The sequence below is a fragment of the Crinia signifera genome, chromosome 2, assembly GCF_055691185.1.
Source record: "Crinia signifera chromosome 2, ASM5569118v1, whole genome shotgun sequence".
NCBI classification, from domain to species: Eukaryota; Metazoa; Chordata; class Amphibia; order Anura; family Myobatrachidae; genus Crinia; species Crinia signifera.
The window spans coordinates 346,544,032-346,569,436 of NC_139218.1; the positions used below are offsets into that span (position 1 = coordinate 346,544,032).

A 25,405-nucleotide genomic window follows, 5' to 3' on the forward strand; every position below is an offset into this window, starting at 1 on the left:
TACAGGTTTACAGCGTGTTATGACAGATTTTTATTGAGTACCAAGATTGATATGTACTACTTCGCATTATTCAACACTATAAAGACTCTGTGGCGCTGTACATTGTTATGTGTGATGTTTGCCTTAATATAAATTTGGTACTTGTTTCCTAGCACGGCGGCCACGATTTAAATCTTATTACATTGTTTGGTACTTGTGTAGAATCACGGCTCCCACAATGTCCATCGCATAGCAAAAAAAAAAATCGCATGCGATTTTTTAACAGAAATGCATCCAAATGCATTGAAATTAGTATCAAACATGTTTAATGGCCCCCAAATGTCATTTTTGAGGCTGTACAGCCCCCACTATCAACGCGAACCCGAAGCGTGGCGAGCGCAGCGAGCCCGCGAGGGGCGGCGGTACGCGTCCTACGACCTTTTCATACCCCCACTATCCACGTTGGCGTGGAGTTGAGAATAGAAAGTATGGCAAGCGCAGCGAGCCACCGAGCCCAAAGCGTGGCGAGCGCAGCGAGGGGACACGGATACCTTCACAGGTATACGCGTCCCCTCGCGGGCTTCACAGGTGTCCGCGTCCCCTTGCCACACTTCGTGGCTCGCCACACTTTCTATTCTCAACTCCACGCCGACGTGGATAGTGGGGGTATGAAAAGGTCGTAGGACGCGTACCGCCGCCCCCAAATGCTTTTATTTTGCTGTACTTTCTCTATAATGTAAAGCAACTACAAATTGGTCATTACATTAAGAATATCTTCGCAAAGATGGAATCCGAAATTGTATTTAACTTGAAATTGATGAACTGCATTTTGAAAAATGGACAATAAGATGAAAAATTTAAATACTGAATTGCAAACAACTGTAGCTTGCAGAGAATTCAGATTTGAAATCGGCGAACCCATAGTTTAGAACAAGTGCCGATATAATGCAACAACAAAAATAGTTGACCAGTGAATAGGAGCCCTAAAGCCAACGAGGAGATGTGGGAAATGTTTTATTTTAATACTAAAGCCACTCCCCTAGTACTATAACTAAAGACTTTGCACTTCAAAAAGCAGATATTTTATAAAGCATGCCTGAAATCCCTATGACAGCGGTTCCCAAATTGTGTGCCTAGGCACCCTGGGGTGCTGCAAGTTCTAGCAGGGGGTCCCAGGATGGTGGTCCAGGACCAGGAATTTTGGCTGATGTGAAAGGGGTATTACATAAATAAATATAGATTTGTCCTAGATCATCTACTGCTTTTGCTCAATAACAACGCATGATGCTTAAGCACTACTCGAGCTGGGTACACCCTGGGTTGATATTGGCTCAATGTTGTTTTAGGCCAATTCAGAATGACATATTGCTCAGTATATATGCCGGTGCCCACAGTTGCTAGGTACGTAGTCAGGTTTCAGTTACTGTACATCAAACCTCAGCAGGATAATGACCCAAAGCACACCTCCAAATTATGCAACAACTATTTGGGGAAGAAGCAGGCAGCTGGAATTCCGTCTGTAATGGAGTGGCCAGCGCAGTCACCAGATGTCAACCCCATTGAGTTGTTGTGGGAGCAGCTTGACTGTATGGTACACAAGAAGTGCCCATCAAGCCAATCCAACCTGTGGGAGGTTCTTCAGGAAGCTTGGGGTGAAATTTCTTAAAAAATAATTATTTTTAACCTTGCCAATGTCAATACGTTCAATTTATTTTTCAACTCATTTGATAAACAAAAGTAAGTTTTCAGGTTAAACCAGGGGCTTCCCAAAGTTTTTGAATCACGGCACCCCAAAGCATCAGAAATTTTTTGTGGGACCCTGAGGCTAGAGGTTTCTCATTGAGCAAGTCAGAAACAAATATTAAGTTAAATAAATTGTGTTTATATCTCATCCTCAGGATCAGTTATGTGGTAATGGACAGGATTCACTTCTGTTTGTCCACAATATGACTTAAATTGGACATAAAAAACTTGAATTGGTCCTGGAGCACCAACCCAGGACACCCCTGCAAGTACTCCAAGGCACCCCAGGGTGCCACAGAACACAGATTGGGAACCACTGGGTTAAACACAGAATTGTCTGGGTGACCCAAACTTTTCGAATTGTAGTGTATTTATACACACACACACACCTTCAGGTATATTACTATTACCAGATATAGAGATATATATATATATATATATATATATATATATATATATATATATATATATATATATATAGCGCACACATATTCCACAGCGCTGTAGAGAATATTTGAACAGTCACATCAGTCCCTGCCCCAGTGGAGCTTACAATCTATATTCCCTACCACATGTACATACAGATATTCTAGGGTTAATTTTGTTGGGCGCCAATTAACCTACCAGTATATTTTTGGACTGTAAGGGGAAACCTGAAACACAGGAAAATATAGACACTTCACACAGTTAGGGCCATGCGGGATCTAACCCATGACCTCAGTTCTGTAAAGGCAGTAATGCTAACTAGTACACCATCCGTGCTGCCCATGTGTACACATTATATGATATATTTGACAATGTTACGATACACAACCTCAACTGCATGTGTGTACCTTCAAACCCGTCCAATTTTTCGGGGGATGAATTGGGTGGTCGCATCGTTCTATTGGACATGAGGCAGTCCAATGGGACTATTCCACATCTATGCTGCCAGAGTAATGAGTAAATATTACCCTAAGTTCCACTACACACAATTTTGAACTAAAGGGCCCTACATACGCAGAGATTTGTGTCAGATTCATAATGGGAGATTCAGCACGGGAGATTTCAAATCTGTCACAAGTGTCACAGAAAGTGACGTAAAAAACTGCACTTCATCACAAAAGTAATGTTATATGCTATAGACAGTAATTTCAATTATATGTATATGAAATACACTTAAGTCTAAAGGCCCCATACATCGAGGCGATTTGGTCCGATTTTGACCAATCGGCCCGTTAAATCGGACCAAATCGCCTCTCCCTGACATGTAGTCGGGTCCGATGCACGGTCCCCTGCGCACGGTCCCCTTACTGTTTGCTCTTGTAAATAGTGCTATTGCGCACTTTTTTATATTAAATAAATTCTTATATGTTTTAAAAAGACACGCTTATTGTACAGGTATTTGTAGTAGATTATGCCTTTATCCAACCCATTGCATTCTTTTTGATACACCCCTTACCAAGGTGTTTTATTCTTAGAGGCTAGCTGACACCCTTTTTTAAAGGTATACTGTTATTTTCTTTACCTAAACCTAATAATTAGGGTGTTAATTAGTTCAGGACACAGGTGGCACCATACACCCCCATATATATATATATATATATATACACACACACACACACACACACACACAGATACTGGTTGAACAAACAAGCACTTGTCCAACTGCAATGTACATACAGTGTGACCCATGTGTCTGGAGTGTAGTGGTAGTGCTGCAGGCTGCAGCTGAACAGTAGCCAGAGTCCCCATCTGTTACCAACTTGTACCCAGCACTGGCGGGAGGCTGGCGGGATGTTGGCGGCTTCTGCTCAAAGCTGCTGCATCTCTTCAGCGGCAGCACAGACAGGAAGGAGCCGCTCGCCTCCAGGACCAATTAAGTCACAGGGTAAAGGAGGAGATGGTTGGGGCAGCCGGGTGTTGGGGAAGAGGGGCTGACATATTTGAGTACCGGGAATATGCAGGGCGGGGCAGGGGGTGTACTGGCGGAGGGCGGCTTGTTACTCGAGGAGGCAGGGGGGACTGCTGAGAGAGTAGAACACATAGCAGTGCGCTGGTTACTTAGCGGGTAGGTGGACATCAGCGGGCGTGCATATGGGAAGACATGTTCTTCTCAACTGACAGCGGGCGGACGGCAGGCAGACAGGCAGGTGAGATTCAGAGCACTCGCTCATCAGAAGGTCCACACTGCCTGCTATGCTGGCGATTTTCTGAGCGAGTGCTCTGAATTGACCAGCCTGTCTGTTATTAATTGTGGCCCGATTCGATGCTGCGGGGACGCGCTTTAAATTGCTGTGTGTAACACACACACAGCAATTCTCTGCCATTTTCTGAGCGATGCATATAAATTATGTAAAATCGCTCAGAAAATGGTTTAATATCGCCCTGTGTGTGGGGCCCTTTACAGTAGGGAGATATTGGGCCAGATGCACTAAGCTTCAAAAATGACAAAATGGAGAGTGATAAACAACCAACCAATCAGCTCCTGCCTGACATTTTTTAAGTACAGTCTGACATGGCAGGTAGGAGCTGATTGGCTGGCTGTTTATCACTCAATTTTATCACTTTTGAAGCTTAGTGCATCTGGCCTAGTGTATTGTTTCTGCCAATACATTAAGGTTTTCCATTAGAAAAGTGAAAGAGCACTCGTAGTGTGACATTCCTTAGCGCGGCCCCCAATGTTTCAGTAACAATGTTCCGATGCATGAAACAGTCATGGTCAATTAAGCCGATACATTTTACTCCAGATTCACAATTACACACAACACCCATGTTAAATGTAGGCATAAAATGATTTTTTTATGTATTCCAAATCATTCTATAAGGAAGCAAAACTTTATTCTCATGCATTGAACCCATACAGGAGTCTGTACCAAAGTACACACATTGTTTGGATTTAAGGGAAGTCAGAGTCCAATTGGCAGAAACATAAACTAGTGACTGCAGCCAGGTCTTATCAGCGTTGCTGTTCATGTGAGTGAGTGGAGGTGTAAGAAGAGGCTGGAGATTTCCAGCAGGGTCAGGATGCAGTGTGCTTAGCTGGGATTTGGTTACAACCACTCGTTTTATATCTCACTGTAACTAATCCAGCAGCACTAAAGATAATGACACCAAGAGCTGCGTAATCAAGGCAAGTACATGTTAGCTTGATCACGTATACCACAAATATATACAATTTAGGAACTCCACAGCAACATAAGGAATCTTAAAGAAATTTGCCATTCTGATAAAAATTAAATAGAAAAATGGAGGGTCAGGGAAAAGGGGAGGCAATCGCACAGGAAATATATATATTTCAAGAAGGATGACCCCTCAGAGGTAATAATGTGTTTTAATTCACATATACAAAAGAGGGTGTGCTACCACGGGACATCAGTTTTACTGAACACAGAGAATAGGAAGATATGTCACTGTGCGGTGCACCAAAGAGAAATGGTGTTTAAAATGTAACCTTTATTATAATTGGTTAAAATATAGCGAAATAAAAAACACAAAACATGAAAATACACATAGACATGGATTTTAAAAAAGGGTATTAAATTACCCTTGCAACGTGGGATCCCTCACTCCCAATATGAATAATATAGTATAGGTCCCTAAGATCAGTCTAGTTTATAAATTTTATCAATAGTAATCTAATTAGCGGCGGTGTAATGAGCTACTGAGGTTGCACACTAATTATTTAATTCTTTCTCGCGTGTAGAATAATTTTACGCTTAGAATTTTAGTGCTAGCAAACACTTAGTGGTTAATGGAACAAATATGTGGTTCAAAGTTCCATAATGAGCAGATATGCACTGGGTTATATGCGATTATTAACACAAAGGCGATGGCCGGCGATGTGAAGCGGGTCCCCCCTCCCTCCCTGAACCCTCAGCCGGCTGTGAGAGGGCTCCTCTTCCAGAAGCGGTGCAGGCAGGAGGAGATCACTGGTCCGGGCAGCACAGCAGGAGGCTGCCCGGACACAGATGAGGGGGATGCAGCGCGGATCGGCGGGGGGACGCGAAGTGAAGCCCATAGGCTTCCATGGGGTTAAGCCATATAGAACTGGCGTAACCCCCCGCAGTGAAGCCCCGGCATTTAGTGTTTGGTGAATCTCACCCCATATATGGGAGATGATAATGAAGGGTTATCTGAAAAGCAGACTTTAGTTGTAAACACCCACACACACACACAAAAAAGATGCGGACCCACGCCACACAGTAATATGGTTTGCGATCACGTCCACTAAAAAGACTTGTGGGCGCCAAGTCGGTCATCCCAAATTATAATTCTCCCACAGTCAAGGCTTTCAGTCACTGGACTGCCTGCTCTGTGTAGTTACACCCCTTTCACACCAGAATATGCAGTGACTTACCTGGGAATACAGTCCAGGCATAGGCGAATCTAGGGGGTGGTCCGGGGGTGCAGCTCTAGCCCCCTGGGAACTGGAGAAACTGCCAGGCAAAGCTGGAACGTTTTCCCTATAGGAAAACATGGGACCCGCTAATTCCGACCCCCACCCAGTTCAATGGCTGACAGTTCCCCCTTCGGCATCACTGAAGCTCGAGGTTGATCTCAGTCGAACCTAAATCGCTGGGCCTTCAATCTGATTCCAGGTTGGATTTATATGGGTTAATTGGTTCCAGGGATATTGAGGTTAAACCTTTTTTTTTTTTTTTTTTCATTTCTTAAATGTAATTTCATGACTGTTTATGTTCTTTGAGGGCAGATTTCTCTGGAACCAAACAGCCCAGTTTCACGGGACCAAAATCATTCGAAGCCAACTCAAAAGTTCTTCAATATGATACTGGTCTCATGTAAATGGGTCAGTTGGTTCCGAAGATATAGCTGGTTGGTTAAAGGGGGGTAGGGAGAAGGGAGTGGTTGTCTCTCCCTCTCACACCAGAAAATGCAGGGACTAGGCTGGTGTATAAGGGGTCAGCCTGGGAATGTCCCTACATGATCCTGGGACCATATTCCCAGGTAAATCCCTGCATTTTCTGTTGTGAAAGGGGTATTATTTCAAAGAGCCGTGACCTGCAGTGCTCTGAATACAGCCGGGCAGCCCCCTGCTCTCTGCCCAGCTTTCAATGACTGTCACCCCTGCAGCTTCTGCTCCAATTCTTCTCCCCGCTTTCAACTCAGCCCGCCCCCCCCTTTAATCATGTGGTGCCGGTGCCCAGCGTGCTCCCCCGACGTCAAGCACAACAACAGCGCGCACAATATTTCAAATGTCCACTTGGCTAGGGGGGACACCAGGAGGGGAGTGGGAGCGTGCTCTGCGTTGCGCTCTGCTCCTCTCCCCATAGAAGCAGCTGCACCACTCTCCATCTCTCCCTGCAGCAGCAGCGAAGGTTTATATAAAAATTTACACTAAGTGGCACTTTTGGGGGCATTGCTTAAGGGACGCTACTAGTGGTGGTATGTGGGGGCATTACGCATAATGTGTGGTTTAATATGTAAAGGGCATTACGGTGTGCAGCATCATGTGTAAGGGACATTATGTGTGCAGCATCATGTGCAAGGGGCATTAGGTGTGCAGCATCATGTGCAAGGGGCATTAGGTGTGCAGCATCATGTGCAATGGGTACTATGGTGCGCGGCATCATGTGTAATGGGTACTATGGTGCGCGGCTTCATATGTAATGGGTACTATGGTGTGCGGCATCATGTGTAATGGGTACTATGGTGCCATCAAGCAAGAACCCCCTAGCAATGAGCACGTAGGTAAGCAGCACTTATGTGGCAAATATGTAATGGGCATCATGATGTGTGGCACAATGTGTAATGGGCATTTTTGTGTGTGGCCTTATGTGTAATTGACATTACAGCGTGTGGCTTTATGTGTAATGGGCATTACTGTGTATGGTCTAAAGCATGGGTCTTCAACCTGTGGCCCTCCAGATGTTGTGAAACTACATGTTCCAACATGCATTGCCACATTTTTTCCTATAAGAGCATGCCAAAACTGTCAGGGCATGCTGGGACATGTAGTTCCCCAACATCTTGAGGGCCACAGGTTGAAGACCCGTGGTCTAAAGTGTAATACCACACCCCTTTTTGTGATGCCATGCTTCATTCCCATGAGGCCACGCCCCATTTTTGTAGCGCAGCTATGCCGCGCAAAGGTCGCCCTCCTGTTATGTCTAGATCTGGGACCACCCATTCAAATAATTCTAGATTCGCCTATGAGTCCAGGGATCAAGCAGGGACATTCCCGGGTTGGCCCCTTTCACACGAGCCTAGTCAATGCACGTTCTGGTGTGAGAGGGGAGAGACGCTGGGAGGGCGCCTATGTGCAGCAGCGGGTCCGGGCAGTGGTGGCTGGAAATGTAGCGTTATATGCGGGGCGGGAAGCGCTGCTGAATTTGAAGACATTTTTAAAAGAATAGCCGGACGCTGATTGTCTGAGAGCGTCCAGCCAGTCTTTTTAATATGTTTTTAAACTCAGCAGCGCTTCCCGCCTAGCTGCCGTGCAGCCGCCTGGACCCCGCTGCCCGAGTCAGTAGCTTTCACACCAGCCAGTAACCCGAGCTGTTCAAGGGAGCAACACTGCTAGCTAGCAGGAGTTGAAATCCTGGCAAATTTTTCCAGGAATTTGGCGAGGGAACCTTTCACACCAGCGCTAGTCGCGGGTTGTTCCCGGGGCCAACCAGGGAATTTTGTATGGTGTGAAAGGGGTATTACATAAATTAATATAGATTTGTCCTAGATCAACTTCTGCTTTTGCACAATAACAGCGCATGATGCTTAAGCACTACTTGAGCTGGGTACACCCTGGGGTAATATTGACTCAATGTTGTTTTGGGCCAATTTGGTACAACATATTGGACATATCGTCCAGTATATATGCCGGTGCCCACAGTTGCTAGGTACGTCGTCAGGTTTCAGTTACTGTACATCAAACCTAGAGACTGCAGAATGTGTCCACATACATCTAGCCTCCTTGCCATGGTATAACTCAGTAGCGCAGACTAACTTTGCTTACGACTCTTGACATGAAAATGCTTCTTATTGGCACAGCTTACAAATAAGACGCATTTTAATGGAAGAGACAAACGCAAAGACGCTTGGTGCCACCGAATCACACAAGTTATATGTAACGTGACTTGTAGGTCACAGAGGATAGAGGTATGTGGACACATCTGTATGTCACTCAGAACTTCATTACACCATTGTATAAGCATTATCCGATATCAGGGACCTTCAGGATGGCTAGAGAAACAACTTCACAGAGTGTACCACCCTTTAGATGCTCTACATCTAAAGGGTGGTAGCAATTGGCATACCTTTGTACATTCTCCTAAATATAGAATCTTATTCACATAACAGCCATAGATAAATTCACTCAGTGTTTTAGTTACAAAGAAAGGAGTTCAGTCACAGACTAAGCATAAGGTCCAGTGCAGGGCATGGTGCCAGTCACTCTGTACCTATGACTTTTGCCTGTTACCCAGCGCCGTGGCATAAGACCGTGCCCAGCGCCATGGTAGTTGACCAGGGTGATGATATACTTGGGTCACGTCTCTGCATGGTTCACCTGGCCATACAACGGGGCACATGAATAGGCAGACACAACATTGTGGTGCCAAGTCTGTACTGTGCCCCCTTGCCCAGCATTGAGCACTATAACAGTGGCAGCAGGCAGGAGCTGGGGGCACAGGGGCTATAGTGACCGGTATCACAGGCCAGGGGCTTCTTCCTGAACTCACCTCTCGAACAGCAGCCGGAGAGCGAAGATGCCCAGCGCCGTGGGGAAGGCGTAGAGGATGTGCCCAGCCCGCGGGTACTGATCCCCGGTCTCCGCATCGGCCAGGTCCGCCCAGGTGACGTTCTGCGGCAGCCAGAAGCGCTCGTTCCAGAACCAGGTCGAGAGAGCAGACATCTTCCAGCCGCCGCCGGGACGCTCGGGATGACGGTCCCCGCCGCCGTACACAAGCTGACACGGGAGCTGGCCGGGCGGGACTCGCAGCACTGCTCGTGTGTAACCCCGCCCCCGGGAGAAGACCGCACCCGGAATATCTTCACCGTCCCGTCGCCATCTTGCTCCACCCAGCGGCAGCGGACATGTTGCTAAACCCTGTTGCCTGGGTGAGCCATGTTGCTACACCCAAACTGAGGCACACATCACGCCTGTGTCCGCCCATATCAGCGACCTCTCCGTCTCTATCTCCGTCCGCATACATTCGGAGTATGATGGTAGATGTGGTGGCGATATTATAAACTGCGGGGCAACGTGTACTGTACTTTCCACAACGCCACCTGCTGGTGACTCGGGTAGTAGTCCTCCCATGAGAGGCATGACGGGCAGCTGTGAGTGTTATAGGAAAGTAGGTCTCTTAAGGGGTAAACTGGGGCAATATGTGGCATAGGGTAGGCCTCCTTTCTTGGCAGTACAAGGGGATACAAGTGCACCATTACATGAGCAGTCACATTTACTATAAGCCGGTTTTTCAGAGCTGCGGAACATTTTTTACTGGGATTTTAAAACGACAATATGATGATGATGAATCAATATTAAATAGGCCATATTTACAAAAGCGTTGATGATTGTTACTGCCGTAAAGGTAATCTTCAAGTCACCAGGCAATGCAGAAATGGGGGAACCACAACTGCACATTTGCATGCATGCTTTTGTTTCCCCCCTTGTACTAGTATAAGGTTAGCACTGAGGCCCACTGATGGTGACCAGTGGCTGCCATTACCTCACTGCTTGAAAAGAAAACTGCTTTCAGCCCAGGTCATAGGACCTACTGTACACAATGGATCTGGCAGAAGCCAGGACCAGCGCATGCACATAGCCCTGGCTTCTATGGACTGCATTGCTGCAGCCCGTAGATGCCAGATTGTGCTGCACAATAAGGCAGGGAGTGGCCTCCTACAGGAAGCGAGCTCTCTGCTTATCACAGCCCAGCCTGGCAGTCCTGGAGGGAGGGAAAACCTCTCAATGGTACTGCCATTACTGTGGGTGATTGGCAGGTAGAACGTCCAATAGGAAGTCGCTGCCAGTCAGATTAAAGCCACTGTAGTCTCACGGACTGCAGCTGGCTCAATGACACTAAGGGAGTGGCAGCCCCTAGGTAACATCATCCAATGATGTATTTGAATAAGGGTGGTCTTAAGAGATGGGAGTAGCTATCTATGGGGTCTTGTTAGTAAAAATAGAACATTTGTGAACATAATTATCAGAGGTAATTCGCATATAAGCAAATCTAGAAACACCATATTCACAGACACACAGCATGTATAAGAGGCCCTAATCAGACATAGAAACTAGGGTGGCCAATCCAGAGATTGGGATTGGTGGGATTTGGCCCCAAAACACTGGCTCAGACACTGCCCAGCTGGTCCCAATGCCTGGCCTGCAGCAATGCGCAGCGTGATGGGCAGAGATCACGCTGCGCAGGCCGCACAGCCATTCTGCCCCCCTACAACCGCACTACATGCCCAGGCCCCCTGAAACACCTCCAGCTCTCCTGTCGGCGGTCCGGCTCCCTGCCAACCACCGCCAAGCCACCTGCACAGACATAGGACTGCTGCATGTTTGGATGGATGGTGTGAATGATGCTGGCAGTATAGGAACATATTTAAGCATGCACGGATGCTGATTGGGTTGTCTCAGTACTTGCACATATGACAGTACAGATGTACACTAGGGAAGGAGTTTGTAGATCCATTTGCATAAAAAAGCAGAGGGGCAACAATCAAGACTAAAAGTATTCATCAATAACTGTATTTCAGGACTAAAATTAGACTAAAATGAAAACCTAAATCCACTGACTAAATCTTGACAAAAACAAAGCAAAAATAAGTGACAAATAAGACTCAAAGTAAATTTAAAATCCTTGTCACAATTAACAGTGAAAGCAGATTTTACATGTTAAAAGAACAATTATGTGTTCTAGATATTTGCATAAAGTAAATATGGCCTGCTCTGAATTTAATATAACAATTTTAAGGCACTCATTTGTTCATGATATATGGCAGTCCTTTGTTACGTGCGACTCAGTAATATTCTCAGTTTACTGAGCCTAGATTATTAACACATAGCTAAAGGAATACATATGTCTTAAGGGAATTTTAGAGAAAGGCAAAAACCATTGTTGTATAATTACACCAATTGCAAAAGTTATGACTCAAACATTGACTAAAATTAGACTAAAATGAAAACTGAGATCCCCTACTAATGCTGGCCATACACCAGAACAACATCATTCCTACCAACAAACTAGTGGTTGGGGCACTGGTTTAGATGGACAGACAAGTTAGACATTTGGTCAGTTGGATGTTTGGAAGAAAGTTGGCCTGATGTATGACCAGCATTAGTCGCTTAAGTAGTTTGCCAGGGTACCTTTCTTCAAGTATCATACAAATGAGCAGAACCTTTCCTTGGGCAAGTGCTGGCGGGAAGGCCTGTGTGTAGTAAATACAGGTTCCGGTGGGGACACACATTGGTAAATCACCCTTGCCCCCCTACTTGGGGGGCACGGGTGATCGTGGGGGCCTTTTGTGAGGGAGTGGGTGCTGGTCACTGGGAGAGATGGTTAAAGGGGGAACCGGTCGCGAAGGAGGATTTGCTTGAAGCAAATGGGTGGGGGGTAGGGGAGCAGGTTGTCAGGGGCTCTTATGCAGTGGAAAGGTTGCTAGTTGAGATTATAGGGGTGCCAAATGCGCGGGGGGGGGCGGGCTTTTGGGGAATAAAATGGCTGTGAGGCAGACACCCCTGGACTACAGTGACGTGCTGCAGCACTCACTGACCTTGTTATACTGCTCATAGCAAGGCAGATGATGGTGCAGAAGTGGGGGGTGCACTGCCAGCCAGTGTCCGTTCAGTTGGGGGAAAGGGTTGATTTTTCACAACTAATCGAAAGGCTACTTTTTGCCGTTTTTCAGCATGTGAAAGCAAATGGCTGATTATCGTTTGTCAAAATTAACACTGGCAGCGTGGGTCCGAATCAGGCTGAGGAGTGTTTGCATCTTAAGATGTGTACAACTCTGTCTATAATGAAAGATAGATAGACAGACAGCTGACAGACAGACTGAACCAATGATCAGCGCATATTATATAATGATAGTACAGTACTTGGGGTGCCCTCCTCAGAGTACGCAATGTTCCACAGTGTAAACAAATGTGGCTACATGGGCAGAAAAGTTACAATACAACCAGTTGTATATAAAACAGCTGACTCACAATTCCCTCACTATAGTACATCATTATATTTTATTACATAATTTTCCAGCTGATTAGAGTTTTATGGAGATCCTCTGGAAAAATATTTTCCCATAATGAACTTGCTGTGGCCATGTGTAAGTGAAAGCATCCTGTATGACCTCAGTGGCGACTGACAGACAAAAGGCTCCATAAGAGCTCAGGCAGTGTGAGTGTGCTGGAGCCTGTGAAGAAGGGTTCCGGTAGAGTTCACTACCAATCGCAGGGAGATGCACAGAGGCTGCACCGCACCCACGGACCTAGTAATTATTGAGAGTACATCACTAAAGGAAATAAAGTCTAAACAAAGCACGTACATATGGCTTCCTCTGTGAATAGGAAAGTATGGGGATGTATGAGGTCAGTTTACTTTTCAGACCAAATTGATAAATGTTAAGCTTCACAGACACTTATGTGACTTCTCGGAGAGAGAAGACACATAAGATTTCCCATGCAATTTATCGCTTGCGATCCCAGCCAAGGCCCCAATATATCTATAGTGCAGCACTAGCGATCTATGGGCTACAATCCGATGCGCATGGGACTGCGTATTGGATCGGAGCTTAAACACATCCGATTTGGCAATTTTCAAATCAAGCGTATGCCCTACTTTAGCTGAACTCTCAAGCTAAGGGGCACTTACATCAGGCAGCAGCGCATCGCATCCCTGGGCTACCACCATACCGCCCCCCGGTGCCCAGTTCAGCACATCGCAGGGACGGGTTACTTTCGGAGCCCTATCCCTGTGCTTCAGGATAATATATTACTGGCCAGATCACATTGTGTACACACGTGTGTATGCGATATGGGGGGTTCTCACAGCACATGGAGGCAGGAGTCACAGGGGGCTGGTCTTGCAGCATGCCCCTATGTCTCTGTATTTCGAGCAGCTGAGCAGAGCGCCAGGAGGTGTGGCTGCTCAGCCAGCCCCTGTCTACAGGGCATATTTATTAAGGATCGCATATAAGATGCAATCTGGGAGGAAAATTACTGCCCAAGAATTGCATTGCAATACACAATCCTATTGCAGGGATGTATCACCCTGCACATGCAGGGACAGGACCCGAAAAGAGTCCATCCCTACATTTCGATCAGCCAGGTAACCCCGGTCCAGGGATCTGCACATGCACGGTCAGCACTGATCTCCCCGCCAACTCAGTGCCAGTGTGGTCTGTAGCCCCTAGGCTACAATGGGCTATCGCCATCTAAGAATAGCAGTAGCCCATGGATGCAATGCTGCCCGATGTTTATACATCGGTCAGTTTTGCCATCCGCATCCCCCATAGGTTACTATGGGGGATGCAGACGGCGTCGGTGCACGAGGGATCGCAGCTGCGTTCGGAAATCCCTGCAGTAGTCCTTCCTGATACATTCAGGTGATACCTAATATTTACGACTGACCCCGAAAACACAGCAAATATTAAATAATAAATAGGCCCCTATGTGAGCCAAGCAGAGTGCTTGATTTTAATGGAAAAAGTAAAATGTGCATTAACAAGTGAAATGAATGTAATTATGTATGCCCACAGAGACTACACTGATTTCATGTACACTCGTAGGAACACTTGCAGCAATGGTCGTAATCAGAGTCAAATCTGCTCACACACAACACCCGCTCTGTTCAGTCACCCAGCATACAGAGGCACAAGGTTATGCCCATGTGACTTATGGCTGCTGCATGATATGTAATGAAGTATCCATAGCTAAATGCAGATATGCAAAGTGTCTCTGACTGCAATTATTTTATATTTATATAAAGATATTTAAAGTAAAAACCAGAAAAGGGTGAGATTTAATAGGATGCAAAAAGGAAAAAGTGGGGTTTTTAGTTACGAAAATGTGTGATTTAAAAAAAAATGAAAGTGCGGAATTTAGTAAAAAAAAAATGGCATGGGGTCCCCCCCCCCCCCTGAGCATAACCAGCCCCGGGCTTGTTGAGCCAGATCTAGTTCCAAAAATACGGGGGACAAAAAGCGGAGGAGTCCCCCGTATTTCTGAAACCAGGCCTGGACTCTTAGACCGGTCCTGGTTCCAAAAATACAGGGGACAAAAAACTGGGGGTCCCCCATGTTTTGGAACTGACACCGTGCGGTGTCATGCCAAGTGGAGGACACTTTTTATGTAAGGTCCCCCCGGCCGTACCATGTGCACCATGGCTCGTCAGCTCTGGATGGGGAACCTGGAAGAGTTTGGACCCCCTCAATAAAGGGGCCCCCCCTGGCTTCACCCACCCAGGGCTGAAGCCAGGGGCTTTCCCCTGCTTTCTTAGCTTTAAAACACACACTCATTTTACACCAGTATACATACAATTCCAGGCTCCAGTGGTGACTCTCTCCCCTGCACTTCACCCCGCATGTGAAGTCAGTTCTGACACTGCCAGCTTGAGTCCGGTCATTCCCCTGATCAGGCTGTTGCAGAAGCAGCTGGAGAAAGTGAAGAAGGAGCTAAAGCGTTGCGGTTCCGCAAAGCATGTAGCTCTTGTGGATGAAGCCCTCCATACGCTTTGCCAGGATACGAGGGTGGTCAGTCTATTAAATTCAGAGAAATACATTCTGGCCACAGTGCTCAATCCTTCCGTTTAAAGTCTATGTCATGTCTCTGTTTCAGACGGAAACAACTCTACAGCGGTGCAAAGACTTGCTGGTCAGGAGATTGTCATCTGAATCAGACATTGACATGGAATCAGCTCCTCCTTCATTTTCTCCCACACCTGTGGATGCGAGGAAACTGCTCAAATTTCCTCCCCGACCTGCTGGCTGGGATGCAGGGCAGGCCAGTTTGTACAGGAAGAGATTAATTGTTAATTTTTTTGTTTGGGCCCAAACAAACCAATAATTTCATCCACAGTCGTGTGGCAGACCCTGTCGCTGAAATTATTGCTTTGTTAAAGACAGTGTGCATATCCTATTTATGCAACATAAGGGTGGGTGGGAGGGCCCAAGGACAATTCCATCTTGCACCTCATTTTTATTTTTTGCATTATGTGCTCTTTGGGGCGTAGTTTTTCAAACTGCCATCCTGTCTGCCACTGCAGTGCCACTCCTAGATGGGCCACATGTTTGTGCCGCTTAGGATAGTTATCCAGCTACCTCGGTGCAACCTTTTGGCCTAAAAACACCATTGTGAGGTGTGAGGTATTCAGGATAGACTGATAATGATTGGAAATTAATTTTATTGAGGTTAATAATAGTGTATGGTTTAAAAAAAAAATACAGATCCAAAACATGAAACACTGAAGGGTGGTGTTTTAGAACAGATCCAGATCCAAATCACTGCCGAAGATACAGATCCAAAACATGTTTCACAAAACACTGAAAGTGGCCGGTGCACATGTCAGTGTCAACCAACATTTCAGTTCCCACAAAGACCTTAGTCATGGCACAGTCCATCATAAGAATCCCAAGTAGTGTATACTTGGGATTGTTATGATGGACTGTGCCATGACTAAGGTCCTTGTGGGGACAGAAACGTTGGTTTACATGCAGTCATTTTAAGGAATAAAAACACCTTTATTGCAAAAAGAAGACTGGTGAGTGCCCTGTCTCTGGACTCTGTGTGTATATTATATATACTGGATGAGTGCAGGAGGCTGTTCAATTATATAGGCTGTGTAACAACGGCACTCCGGTCTGCTTGCTAATGCCAGACCATGTGGTGTAGATTTATTCTAGGAAGCAGACCGGAGTGCCGCTGTTACACAGCCTATATAATTGAACAGCCTCCTGCACTCATGCAGAAGGCACCCGGCAATGCAGACATTTGGGAAGCTGCTGTATATAGGATTCATATGGATATTCACACAAATTCTGTCACTCTCCACCAACAAATAAAGCAACCAAACAAAAGGTTTTTAGGTCTTTGACGAGGAGCGTGCCAGAATTTGTGTGAATACCCATATGAATTATATTATTGGCTATCCGTGGCACCCGATTGTTGAATGGCAGCTGGAATGCAGTCTATATTAAGACCCACTTCTTCACCAAACCCAGCAAACTGTCCTCCTAACCTTCTGTTCCTCACCCTGTCTACCCCTCCGGGGTCACCCCTGTCTGTCTGCCCCTCCTCTGTAGAATGTAAGCTCTCACAAGCAGGGACCTCTTACCTCATGTGCTTATCCTTTGTTACTTCAGTAGTCTTCGACTGCACTAAAGCATGCTGTTTGCTGCCACCTGGATACTTATGTTGCAGCAATCGGCTGATGTTCCTATAAGCATTTACCCTGTATTTGTCCTGTATTGTCTTCAACTGTAAGTCACTGTTTTCCTGTTTTGATTATGTGTACTCTGTAACTTGGTGCTGCGGAACCCTTGTGGCGCCATATAAATAAAGGATAATAATAATACAGTAAAACGCAGAAATATACATCAGTATGTTGCAAGATGATAAACCACTGTTTGCCTGATGCCCCTCACCACTCAACACCTTGAACCCCGTGACCTGTCTCCTCCCAATTCTTTCCCCTTTTGTAACCTTCCCCTTGTACCTGAAATAACCATTCGGAGTCAAGTAATTTTGGCGAATTAATTGGTCACAATTTATTAACTTGTTTACAAATTCTCTGTTACTTAATTTGGGTGGCAAAGATAGCACTGCGGGCCACCAGCCCCTTATCAACTGAATCATGTAACCGCCTGGGAGACCGGGATCCCCTTCTCACAACTGACGACCTGTAACCGTGGGTGATCCCGTTTTGCCCCCCGACGCCAGGCCTGGCGCCCTCCGTTGGCTGGCCCGCAGTACTTCCGCCCCCGACGCCAGGCCTAGCGCCATACCATGGCTGGTACGCATTACTCCCGTCTGCTGCTTTGCCATCTTGACGTTGCTTGATGTTGTTCCTTCTTCCTCTTGGGATGGGTGGGTGGGTTCCTTGCTGCGATGACTCTGAGTGTGCTGACACCTATCCTCCCCCCTCCTTAAGTATGGCCTATACCCTGGGCTGCCTATTCCATTGTCTTTTCCCTATCTCCCTCTTGCCCTAATCTGGCCCCTTCCCCCCTGCAGCACCTATGTCTCTATTTTGTGGGACACAGGCTAAGTTTTTATCTTCCTTCGCTGCTGTTTGCAGCTCACTCTCTTTTACTTCCTCTTACCCTTTATTGTACATACAGTCAGCAAATACATTTATTGTGTGTTGTATAATGAACTTTTGAAGAGACAAGATCATAAACCACATGACATTGAAATCAGACTCACGTGTCATATGCCCATGAGAAACTCACCCCACCTTCCCGGGAAGGCGAATAAAAGATCCAATTGGACAGCATTTCCTCTTTCTTTTTTTGCCATTTCTGTAATATAGGGGGTGATTCTGGTTGACATTGTGAAATTCGCAGCTTTGCAAGTTCGGCAAGTCATCTATGCGCCACCCGCACAAACGCCCGCACACTGATATCCCAGTATGCATGCAGATGGATGTTTAGCATAAACATCCATTTATAGCCTTGCGCGTAGTGAAACAATCATTCGATGGTCACAGACCATCAAATGATTTTGCAATCGTTCGCAGATCTAAGGCCCCTCTCTGGAGTCTTAGATCTGTGGGCTCCCTGTATGGGAAGAGGGCAGGCAGCATTACTGGCGCATTTACATGGGAAGGCCCAGTGTTTTCATGGGGATGCCCATGAAATGATGGGTGTTCCCATGGGCACAGCCCCTTGCTGCCACCCCTCACCAACACTGTGGGCCCCAAATAAGTAATTTGCCGCCCCCACTCACACCTTATATGGATAAGAATAACCCCCATAATGTAAAGGCACCAATATTCCTGTTATACCGCAGTTGGCTGCTTGGAAGGTTAGCATAGTCATGTGAAACAAATAAATGCATAATAAATCCCTGCAGCACTGGCATTATCTATTCCATTAGAAGAGAGATTACCACATACTTTTCTTGCACCCCCAGAGGAAGTCTATCGTTAATTTAGGGTGGAATAAAATTCAATTGGGAATGATGTTCAAAAATATCTTGCGGACCATGCACCCTTTTTGGATTACTGCATTTATGCACACTGCCGATATCCGTTGCCATAGCCGCAAATTAGCGGCTACTAATTACCCAGGTCTGACACAAACACACACCCCCCACCCCCCCCACCCCCTTCCTCCTACCCGGGCAGCAGCAGCAGCATGAGCTGTAACGCTGTTACAGTGTATGAGAGCTCATGCTGTGCCTGTCAGCACAGTACATGCTGTAGAGTGTGCTGTGCTGCTCCACCCTCTACTGTTTTAAAAGCTTTTTAATTTTATTCCCACTAAGGGGTCATGGCCACGCCTCCCGCGATAAGGCTACACCACAAACATTTTTACCAGGGCCCGGCTTAGCTCGTGGCGGCTCTGCCCTTTGCATCCAATATGTGGGATGCTGCCAGGGTGCCAGAGCAGGTCCCAGTGATTTCTCCTAAAATGATGGGGGTTATTCAGATCTATTCGGTAATGGGCTATTTTGCAGAGCCCTACAATCAAATAGTCGCCACCCAGACAGATGAAAAACCAGCCCTGTGCAAGTCTGCAAATGGATCACTGATCATCCACCAGCTGCATATCCATTCGCTACTCACCCACCACCAAATTAATTTTCCAGTCTGTGCAAGTGGGTATAACTCTGACCCTTCCATAGCTCTGTGCCAGAGGCAGGCTGATCTATGCTGGAGCTGACATCATAGGCTCTCCCCGAAAATGCCTGGGCAAGCATGAACTAGAATAACCCCCTTAGTGCAATTTTTAGTAATGAGGGGTCCCCCCTCCTGAGCATAACCAGCCCCGGGCTAATCGAGCCAGATCTGGTTCCAAAAATACGGAGGACAAAAGGCGCAGAGGTCCCACGTATTTCTGAAACCAGCCCCGGACTCTTATACCAGTCCTGGTTCCAAAAATACTGGAGGTCCCCCGTAGTTTGGAACCAGTACCTGGCTCCAACAGCCCAGGATGTCATGCCACAGCCGGGGACAGTTTTTACGTAAGGTCCCCCAGTTGTACCATGTGCACCATGGCTGCAGAGCCGTCATTAGCCGCTCCGCAAGTCCTACAAAGCAGGGAGGCGCCGTACTGGATAGGCACTCTCCCCGCTCTGCTATAATGCTGATGTGGACTGCTGCTGTCAGCTGCCGCAGCCTGCGCCTGCCTAAGACACAGTCAGCAAAGAAGATCGCCAAAAAAAGTAATATCCCTAGGGATATTTCAGGAGCGCTGGTAGCACTATAACTATACACTGCTGCTGCCACTTTTATCAAAAGTGGTTGCTTTGAATTAGACAATAGAGGGGGAGGGATAGCAACAACGGCCAAGGTCATTAATGCTAATTAAAGAGGCGCAGCTGTGTTTAGTTGAAATTAATACATAGATAATTGCATTTCAATAAATAGATTTATTAAAAAGCATTAATTCATATTAAACATATTTTCCGAAGTGCACTTCATAATAAAAGATAAAAAAGACAGACAAGACATACAACATTTAACACATACAAGCTGGCAATAATTATTAGTATGGAGGCTTAGAAATTGGCTCAGAATTCTTTAGGCATCAAATTTTCATTGTGATCAGTCTCTGGTAGCTATATAGCTATATTACAGTTGTAATCCTGGAGTTCTTTGTCCAAATATAGAATTGTCCAAGTTGTACTCCAGAGTCCATTGGTTGAAATAGTGACCATATATAATAAGATCCGCCAGACTGTATATAATGAGCGGTGATGGTGTCACACGGCGGTGACTGTGCTGCAGTACTTAATATGCGTTTCTCCACCTTTGTTATGCAACTCAGTGTCTTCCTCAGGCTTTTTAATAAAGCAATATATTGAAATGCAATTATCTATGTATTAAGTTAATCTAAACACAGCTGCGCCTCTTTAGTAAGCATGAAGAGCGGGCAGCGCCTAGTCTCTCCTCCTATACAGCCCTGAGCACTGCCTTTCCTCTCAACATATTGTCTATGGCAAGCCGTGTAATCAATCTAAAATCCCAACAGCATAGCACAGCTTGCATTCCAGAGAGGCTTTTACATTGATTATAATGTCTGCCACAGACTGAATGAGTTGAGTGCTGAGTGAAGCACAAGAGAACCTCTGCCAGGGACCCATACCTCCCAACAGTCCCGATTTTATCGGGACAGTCCCGATTGTCAGGGCCTGTCCCGCTGTCCCACCCGCGGGCGACAGTGTCCCGCGGTGTGGGGGGGCTGTTGGGAGTCCCCCCTGTCAGCTGCTAAACAGCGGGGAATAAACGCTGTGCGCATGCGCACAGCGTCTATTCCCGCAGGCTGGGGGCATGGCTAGAGGCTCACAGAGCCTCTGGGTCATGCCCCCATAGCGGCAAAATGGGGGCGTGGCCTCGCGAAAGAGCCGCAAGTATAGGCCATGTCCCAAATTAGGCCACGCCCCCACGAAAATGTTGGCGCGCATCCGGCGTGCAGCAGCATCCCGCCTGCTGAAGTGCCAAAGTTGGGAGGTATGGGGACCCCAGGCTACCTGCTGAACATCTGTAGGGGCAGAGGGGTGTCCCTATCGGCATCAGGAGGCCCTGACACTCCATCTCTTTCTGCCCTGTGCCAGGTCAGATACTCTGTCACCAGGTTGTATGTGTGTGATGGGGCACAGGATGGATGTGTGATGGGGGCACAGGAGGGATGTGTTTGATGGGCACAGGAGGGATGTGTGGTGGGGGCACAGGAGGGGTGTTTGTGATGGGGGTCTCACAGGAGGAATGTGTGATGGGGGCACAGGGGGATGTGTGTGATGGGGGGCACAGGAGGAATGGACAGAGCCGGCAGGACCTGGTAAGTGGGTTAAGCGTGGTGGTACTACCCTTCGGCATCTATCTCCCGCTGGAACACCTTCCATTTAAAAAAAATTAAACACCAGAGCCAGGATAAGTGGACGAGGGTGGGGGGCAGTGACTCAGGGGCAGAGAGTCTATGTCTACTTACAGACAGAGACCCTGCGCCACTCCGAAAATGGCTGCCATCTTAGCGGAGAAAGACTCTAGCGTCTGTCAGGGCACCCAGTGCTACCCAGAAGTACAGATTCTCAGAGCGCTGGCCTGCTGTGTGCCTGCAACCCCATGGGCATGTAAACCTCCCTAGCAAAGAGCATGTAACCCTCTGGGCAATGAGCATTTAACACCCCCCATGGCAACTAGCATGTAACACTCTGCTGCAAAAAGCATGGTACTCTCTGTTGCAATGAGCATTTTACACCCTGTGGAAATGAGCATGTTACACTCCACGTCAACGAGCATGTAATCCCTCATAGCAACGGGTATGTAACCCCTGGGATCATCAAGAAAACCCTGGCAGCGAGCATGTAGGTAATCAGCACTTATTTAGCATTATATATATATATATAATAGGAATTATGGTGTGTGGCATAATATGTTATAGGCATTACAGTGTGTAGCATAATATATAATAGGCATTATGGTGTGTGTTATAAATATGTAATAGGCATTATTGTGTGTGCGGTATAATGTATACTGAGCATTATGGAATGTGGTATCAAATGTAATAGGCATTACGGTTTGTGACTTAATATGCAATGGGTTTTACGGTGGGAGTGGGATCATTCATCAGACTGCATTTAGGTCTACAAGCATTAGGTCTACACCATTAGGTTGACTTGCATTTAGGTCGTCCTGACTGAAGGTCAACATGGGTTAGTTCGACAGGGTCATTAGGTCGACAGGTATAAGGTCGACATGTTTTTTTTTTTTTTTTAAGCTTCGACAGAGTGTCCCCGTGCTGCGCTGGCCATGCGGGCACGGTGCCTCGCTACGCTCGGCACACTATTTTATTCTCCCACCATGTCTAGTGGATGGTAGGGCAGGAAATACCGCCTGTTGGCACATGTCGACTCATAAAACTGTCAAATGACCCCATGTCGACCTTTTGCCTGTCGACCTTCCCCATGTCGACCTAATGACCCTGTCGACCTTATAAAAGTCGACCTAATGACCCTGTCGACCTTCAGTCATGTCGACCTAAATGCAGGTCGACCTAGTGGTGTAGACCTAAATGCTGTAGACAATATGACCATATCCCTTACGGTGTGCAGCATAATGTGTAATTGGCATTATGGTGTGTGACCATTGGCCTTATTCTAGTTCACTCTTTCTGACAAAATCCTTCTCAGATGGACAAAACCATGTGCACTGCGGGGGGGCAGATGTAAAATGTGCAGAGAGAATTAGATTTGGGTGAGTTATTTTGTTTCTGTGCAGGGTAAATACTGGCTGCTTTATTTTTTACACTGCAATATAGATCTCACTTTGAAGTAAAACCCCACCCAAATCTAATTCTTTCTGCACAAGTAACATCTGCCCCACCTGCAGTAAACATGGTTTTGTTCATCTACAAAGGATTTTGGGTACTTGTTTCCTAGCACGGCCACAATCGCGGCCATCGGGGGTAATTTTTAGTGGCCTGCGACGCGACCGACGCGATGCCCCCGATTTTTCCATTGAAATGCATTGAAAACAGTGAAAATCGCGTCGGTCGGGTCGTATGTGGCCAAAAATGCTTAAATGGTCCACCCGCGATGGCCGCGATTTCCCCATAGGGAACAATGTTAAATGCCTCAATTTACCCGCGATGACCGCGATTTCCCATAGGAAACAATGTTAAATGGGTCAATTTACCCAAATCATCATAGGGAAGAATGGTAAATGGGCCAGAAACCCCCAAAAAAAACCCTGAACATTGACATGTCCCCCCAAAAGTAGTTCACGCCACCCCGCGATCAACATGAACCCGAAGCGTGGCGAGCGCAGCGAGCCCGCGAGGGGTGGCGGTACGCGTCCTCCGACCTTTTCATACCCCCACTATCCACGTCGGCGTGGAGTTGAGAATAGAGAAGTGTGGCGAGCGCAGCGAGCCACCGAGCCCGAAGCGTGGCGAGCGGACGCGGATACCTTCACAGGTAAACGCCTCCCTTCGCGGGCTTCACAGGTGTCCGCGTCGCCATGGACACCTGGGAAGCCCGCGAGGGGACGCGTATAACTGTGAAGGTATCCGCGTGCGCTCGCCACGCTTCGGGCTCGGTGGCTCGCTGCGCTCGCCACACTATTCTATTCTCAACTCCACGCTGACGTGGATAGTGGGGGTATGAAAAGGTCGGAGGACGCGTACCGCCGACCCTCGCGGGCTCGCTGCGCTCGCCACGCTTCGGGTTCACGTTGATCGCGGGGTGGCGTATAGTACTTTTGGGGGGCCATGTCAATGTTCAGGGGGGTTTTTTGGGGTTTCTGGCCCATTTACCATTCTTCCCTATGATGATTTGGGTAAATTGACCCATTTAACATTGTTTCCTATGGGAAATCGCGGTCATCGCGGGTAAATTGAGGCATTTAACATTGTTCTCTATGGGGAAATCCGGTACTTGTTTCCTAGCACGGCCACAACGATCATGATCGCGGTCATCGGGGGTAAAATCGGGGCCATCGCGGGCATCGCATGCACTAAAAAATCGGGTGCGATGGGCCAGACGCGATGCCCGCGATGGCCCCGATTTTACCCCCGATGACCGCGATCATGATCGTTGTGGCCGTGCTAGGAAACAAGTACCGGATTTTGTCAGAAAGAGTGAACTAGAATAAGGCCCCATGTGTAATGGGCATTACAGTGTGTGTAATCCTGGTGCAGTGTGTCTAAGGGGCTCTAGCTGGCGCAATGTTTAAGTGGCACTAATCTGTAATGTGAAATGTGTAAAGGACACAACTGCATGGTGTAATGTGAATTGGTACTATTACGTGGCCATGCACCTTCCCCGCATTCTACATTTTTCTACGCGCACTGTCCCTGTTTTTAGTGTGTGTGTGTGTGTGTGTTTGGGGGAAGAGGCATCAATTCCTTTTGTGCCACAGGGCAGTATAATATCTGCTTATGGCATTGCTGCTGCTGGGCACATTATAGGACTAATTCAGCCCTTGCTCCGATGGCCACGGTTTACGCATACACTTCTCTAAGCAAGTGCACACCGCGAATGAGAAAAGCCTCAGCAATTTACAATGTCGCCGGGTCATTCGCAGAGGGGTAGGAGGGATGGGGGCAGGCAGGTGGCGCTGGGACATGGGAATGCGGGCGGGATGAAGTCTGCTGGGGGCGAGCTGCTGACACCACATGATGTCAGCCGCCTACCCTGTCTTTGTCCTGGCGCCGACAAATATAGGTCAGTCAGACTTATATTTCTGATGACAGGAGAAATCTTTTAATGGTCGACGGCCATCTAATGATTTCTCCTACTGCAGGGGGTTGTATCTCCATAACACATCCCCTCGCATGGCTGCAAGGGGAAACGGCTGCAAGGGGGCGGAGTGTGTATTACCCAGGGCAGCTTCGCAGCGTACAGAGTTAGTTAGAACCACCACTACTACAGGCATTATACAACCTTTTGTAAGCATTTGTAAAGTATTGCAGGGCGCAAAGTTATTTTTTTTTAAATTCCATGAATTTTTATTTGATTTTTCATTGCAGTTTACAACTTATACACAACAGCAAAACAATGACATGAAGACAAAAGAAA

The 25,405-nt window shown here is 47.0% G+C and overlaps 1 protein-coding gene across 2 annotated transcripts in view; it reads right to left on the reverse strand.

The window, feature by feature from the left end:
- CERS5 (ceramide synthase 5) overlaps window positions 1–9,838 on the reverse strand; it is a 62,808-nt gene extending 52,970 nt beyond the window's left edge. Inside the window, exon 1 of one of the 2 annotated variants that reach the window (XM_083169653.1) lies at window positions 9,399–9,838. In XM_083169653.1, coding sequence (XP_083025779.1) covers window positions 9,399–9,571 — 173 coding nt within the window. In that variant the 5' untranslated portion in view covers window positions 9,572–9,838. The remainder of the gene's footprint in view (window positions 1–9,398) is intronic. The other variant, XM_083169654.1, reaches the window with a different exon arrangement.
- Window positions 9,839–25,405: the final 15,567 nt, after the last annotated feature.